This window comes from Electrophorus electricus, chromosome 3 (genome assembly GCF_041902795.1).
Source record: "Electrophorus electricus isolate QZ-2024a chromosome 3, ASM4190279v1, whole genome shotgun sequence".
Lineage (NCBI taxonomy): Eukaryota > Metazoa > Chordata > Actinopteri > Gymnotiformes > Gymnotidae > Electrophorus > Electrophorus electricus.
Genome location: NC_137499.1, coordinates 20461991 through 20466872, shown reverse-complemented (window position 1 = coordinate 20466872; position 4882 = coordinate 20461991). Strand labels below are relative to the sequence as shown.

The 4882-nt window shown below is 46.4% G+C and overlaps 1 protein-coding gene across 8 annotated transcripts in view; it reads left to right on the top strand.

The window, feature by feature from the left end:
- Positions 1-77: 77 nt before the first annotated feature.
- The window catches only part of orc4 (origin recognition complex, subunit 4), a 6198-nt gene continuing 1393 nt past the window's right edge, over positions 78-4882 (top strand). Inside the window, exons 1-13 of one of the 8 annotated variants that reach the window (XM_027020784.3) lie at positions 78-153; positions 244-343; positions 1068-1128; positions 1265-1341; positions 1538-1628; positions 2025-2100; positions 2223-2308; positions 2416-2464; positions 2721-2872; positions 3013-3186; positions 3475-3561; positions 3681-3789; positions 4719-4814. In XM_027020784.3, coding sequence (XP_026876585.2) covers positions 303-343; positions 1068-1128; positions 1265-1341; positions 1538-1628; positions 2025-2100; positions 2223-2308; positions 2416-2464; positions 2721-2872; positions 3013-3186; positions 3475-3561; positions 3681-3789; positions 4719-4814 — 1099 coding nt within the window. In that variant the 5' untranslated portion in view covers positions 78-153; positions 244-302. Of the gene's footprint in view, positions 344-384; positions 903-1047; positions 1129-1264; positions 1342-1537; positions 1629-2024; positions 2309-2415; positions 2465-2720; positions 2873-3012; positions 3187-3474; positions 3562-3680; positions 3790-4718; positions 4815-4882 lie in introns of those variants that run through there. The other 7 variants (XM_027020783.3, XM_027020781.3, XM_027020785.3 and 4 more) reach the window with 7 other exon arrangements.

Genomic DNA, 4882 nt, shown 5'->3' with positions numbered 1-4882 from the left:
GAGCTGCGCCTCGCGCCTGCGCCCCCGCGAGGAAGCCAGGAGGAGACGCTTTGGACCAGAATGCACCGGGGGCGTGACGGCGGGGCGCGAGCTCGCGCGTGACGGACTGCTCCGCGAGAACCTTGTGAAGGAGGCCAATGCGATGCGTTCATTGTTGGTATTTCATGTCGGTGTGTTTTAATTACGGGTGTTTATTGGAGCCACAGATAGCGTTGAATACACCGAGTCTGGAAAATGTTGCAGGATCGACGTCTGAGGCAGGCGTATAAATCCCAGGCCGAGCACTCCTGTGGAAAATCTACATGGACTTTGTGAGCCAACCGTTACCAGTGAGCGTTAATTAGTAAGTAATCACGAACACGTACTGCACAGTGCCATGTAGCGGCACGCAGGTTCATCATTCTGGACCATCTCACACCGCTTTAAAACCAGCAGATTTCAGTTACTAGTGACTATAAGTTACTATAGTTCAAGCGCTGTTATAGCGTCTGCAGTGAAACTAGACACATCGATGCGCTTGTGTAGCTACGAGGTCCCGGTCGCGTCCCACTCCGCCTTCGAGTTATTACGAGTAAAGCCGGAAGTACTTTTGGGTGCGCCGCGTCTTCGTTTCTCGCTCGCGCATTTTTTTTTTTCGGACTTGCGCGCGACTTTTTTCCTCGCGCGACTGCCCTGAGGCTTTCAGAACGCGCCTGGGGCTCGGTTTGTGTAGTTAACCCGTTGGGCGACAGCTAACGCTAGCTGGCTGCTTGGCTGGCTGCGTTTTCCGTGTTTTATTTTTATTTTTTTAATCCGCAGCGGTCAAATTCCCGTCAGTGGACGGTTTGGGTTTGTCTTTCCGCGTGTTGGTCGCTATTTGCTGGCTAATTCAGCTACACGTTTCGCTACAGCTAGTACGCTAGGTTAGCTTAGCTACCCACCTAACCTTTAGCTGTCTCTGTCGTGTGTGCTCTGGCGTTGTGTTCAGGGTTTTTAAAAATATTTCTTTTGAGGAAAGCCTTGCAGTAGCTCCAGTTGTAAATCGATCCGTTATTGGTCCTTTAACAGGTTTCGTTTTCCTTCTACAGTATGATGAGTAAGCACAAGTCCGGGGCAAACTGCTCGGCAGCTGGAGAATGTGTATCTGAGGTCAGTGCTTGTGTCCTAGGTATTTGCATCCAGAGGTGCATGTAGGATGTTGTGAAACAACATGTAGGATAGTTGTTTTTGTGTGAAACTTTTTTAATATTGATTTAAGATACTGATTCATCTCGCTTTGTCGCAGGTCCAAAGAATATTGAGGGAGCGGTTTTGTCACCAGCGGCTTCCAGATAAACCGATGGGGCTGGAATCACAATACAAGTGGGGTTTAAAATAGAATACACTGTATATTTGATGAAAATCCTTTACTGGTTGCAGAAAATGTGCGTGTGTACGTGAGCAAATTATGTGACGGCAGACCTGTGTGTGTTGCAGAAGTATCTGAACTGTGATGTGTCTAGTATTTGAGATGTGATGCACAGCAGTGTGTGACATGTGACTGTGTTTTTGTGGTTAGGCACCTGCTGGAGCTTTTGCGGAGGACAGCGGTTCACGGTGAGAGTAATTCAGTTCTCATCGTGGGTCCACGTGGAGCTGGCAAGACTATGGTATGAGCCTCTTTGTCTCCACCCACAACACCCAGCTGTGCTGCTCCTTCTGCTGTCATACAGGCCCAGCATGACAACTGTCTGTCCGTCTCTCCTTCTTTGGCTGACGTTTCACACACTATCACCACTTTGTGGCACTCGTGCTGTATTCAAGATGACAGATTTTCTAACAGATCTCTACACATTTGCTTATTTTCAAATAATTAATTTTCCAGAAATTCTGTATGCAGAAAAATGTGTATTGTTTGATCTACACAAGCATTTTTGTTTGCAAATAACACGCACGTAAAATACATGATGGAGTTATGATAATTGCATGCCAATTTCACAGATATTCAGTGAATATTCATTCTAAAGGGTGTGTCATTTCTGAGTGTCTGTCATGTATCTGTGTAGCTGTTGAGCTGTGCTCTGAGAGAGCTGCTGGACCTGCAGGAGGTGAAGAAAAACGTTCTGCTCGTTCAGCTGAGCGGTGAGTGATGTCCGGCGTGCTTGGCCGGCCCTCGGCTGTGGCTGTCGCCACCATGGCGAAGGTTCCTTCTGACAGCTGCCCCACCCCTCACTACCATCCCGTCGTCACGCCTCGCCATGCAGGTCTGCTGCAGACAGATGACCGGATCGCTCTGAGGGAGATCACCCGCCAGCTCCACCTGGAGAACGTTGTTGGAGACAGAGTATTTGTGAGTGGGCTAGAGCACGCCAGGTGCTCATCTTGCGTGCGTTTTGGTCTCTGATGGTTCTGGATTGGGTAAGCCAGATGGTCATGGGTCTCTGCTTTATTGTGCAGGGGAGCTTTGCAGAGAATCTGGTGTTTTTGTTGGAGGCTCTTAAGAAAGGTTGGTAGTAGACTACTGGCTCACTATGACATTATTGTGACTGCAGTCAGTCTCTCACACAGAAAAAAACATTTACTTGTCTTTCACACAGTACAGTAAAGTACTACAGTAGCCATTTACCTGTAATTCTCACATTATACAGTACAGTAACTAATAGTGCATCTATACTACCTTATACAGATATATAGTGCATCTATGTAGTATATGTATACCACATTTACACCACCTGTATAGATCTCTCCATCTCTCTCTAAAGGTGATAAGAGCAGTAGTCGTCCGGTGTTTTTCATTCTGGAGGAGTTTGATCTGTTTGCACATCATAAGAACCAGACGTTGCTCTATAACCTGCTGGATGTGTCTCAGTCAGCTCAGACTCCAGTGACTGTGGTGGGGCTCACCTGCAGACTGGTGTGTGGTTTTACAGTAACACACTGTGTGTGCGCGCGCACACACACCTTATAGCTGTATCCATCTGGGTGAATAAACAGTGATTTTTCGAGTAGCATGACGGTGCGTGTTTGACCACTTGAAACTGTGTGTGTTTGCAGGATGTACTGGAACTCTTAGAAAAACGAGTGAAGTCACGCTTCTCCCACAGACAGATACACCTTCTGAGCTCTCTGTCCTTCTGCCAGTACCGAGACGCATTTCGCTCCAAGCTCAGCTTGCCGGACGACTTCCCTGACAGCAAGTTCTCGCAGGACTGGAACGTCAGCATCTTGGTACAACACCCAACAGCAACACGCTGTAGGATAAGAACTGGGTCAGCTCTTGTTTTGAGCAGTACACGTGCAACGTGCCTTATAGCCTTGGCTCGAATCTCAGCCATGCCGTATGCCATCTGAAGCTGGGAGTCCAATGCAAATGCACGCTTCGGAGGTAGTGCTTGGTCTCCCAGGCTCGTGATGTTGCAAATTGGGAATGGGTGATGAATACAGTTGAGTGAAAAATTGGGATCTGTCCTTGGTGTCTGTCAGGGATTGACCTCGATGCCTCTCTTTCTCTCGCAGAAACTGTGTGAGGATAAGTCGGTGGATGAGATTTTACGGAAGCATTTTAACTCCAGCACAGATTTCCGCTCGCTACACTTACTTCTGGTGAGCGCAGCTATCCAGATCCGTCAGTGCTGTGTTGCCGTTCATTCTCCTGAAACACCTGAATCTAAACACTTTGTGTGTGTGTGTGTGTGTGTGTGTGTGTGTGTGTGTGTTCTCAGCTACTGGCAGTGAGTCGTGTGTCAGTCTCAAACCCAACTCTAAGAGCTGCGGACATATTGGAGGCCAGTCGGATGAGCAACGCTGATACAAAAGCTAACATCCTCCATGGTGAGAGAATACTGTATGCGCAAACCAGTCTAGATAAATCTGAGCCAACTGCACAAAAAAATCCATGTATACCAACAGAGCTTTAAAGACAGGCTGAGAGTGGATGATGTAAGTGGAATTATTGCTCGTGTTTGTGATGTACCTCTCCAACCTGTGGAACGAAAAAGAACCCCCACGGCACAACTAGGGCTGTATATACATACAGCTGTGGAACAAAATGAAGAGAGCTGCTCCACATTGGTACTTCTACGTGTGTGAACGGAGCCGCTCCACACCGGCGCACCTCCTACATGTGACAGCCATTCCATTCCAGTGTGTGTGAAATTCCAACACATTCACACATCATTCTATTTATGGAGGTAGTGATTAGGTGATCACATGACCCAAATCTTATTTAATAGGTGATGTGAGAGACTGGTGGAGAGCAGGCCGAGACACATGAAAGCTGGGATTGAAAATTGGGGGTATTCCACCAAATATTGGTTTTTGGACTCTTCCTAAAATAGTATTGTTTTAAAAATAAATATGAATTTTTCTTTGCATTCTTTGAGGTCTGAAAGCACTTCCTCTTAAAAAAAAATTTGACCAGTTGTGATTTCTTGCAAATAGATGCTCTAAATTTAAAATATTTCTATTTGGGAGAATATTTTTACTTACTGCGCTTAATTCCAACCAGAGGTGGAATTACGGTTCAGGTTTTTGTTCCAACCTGGATATGCTTACTGGTTCAAGGTAGACGTCACTGGTGAATTCAGCTGGTTGAGGCTAAATGCCATGGCAGCATGTGTCCCTTTTCCAGCTGAAGGTATACACCTCTGGTTCCAACCTTGATCTGACAAGTCTGAGCCTTATTTGTTTAGGCCAAGATTCTGGTGCAAACAAAAATGACTTCTGACAGGCTAATGTGGGTGTTTGTTCACTTTTTCCAGGTCTTTCCATCTTGGAGTTATGTCTGATTATTGCCATGAAGCATTTGAATGACACCTATGAGGGAGAGCCCTTCAACTTCCAGATGGTTCACAATGGTATAATTGAATGTCTTTTAATGCTGATGCCACCAAGAGTAGAATTTGTCACAACCAATGCAGTTGGT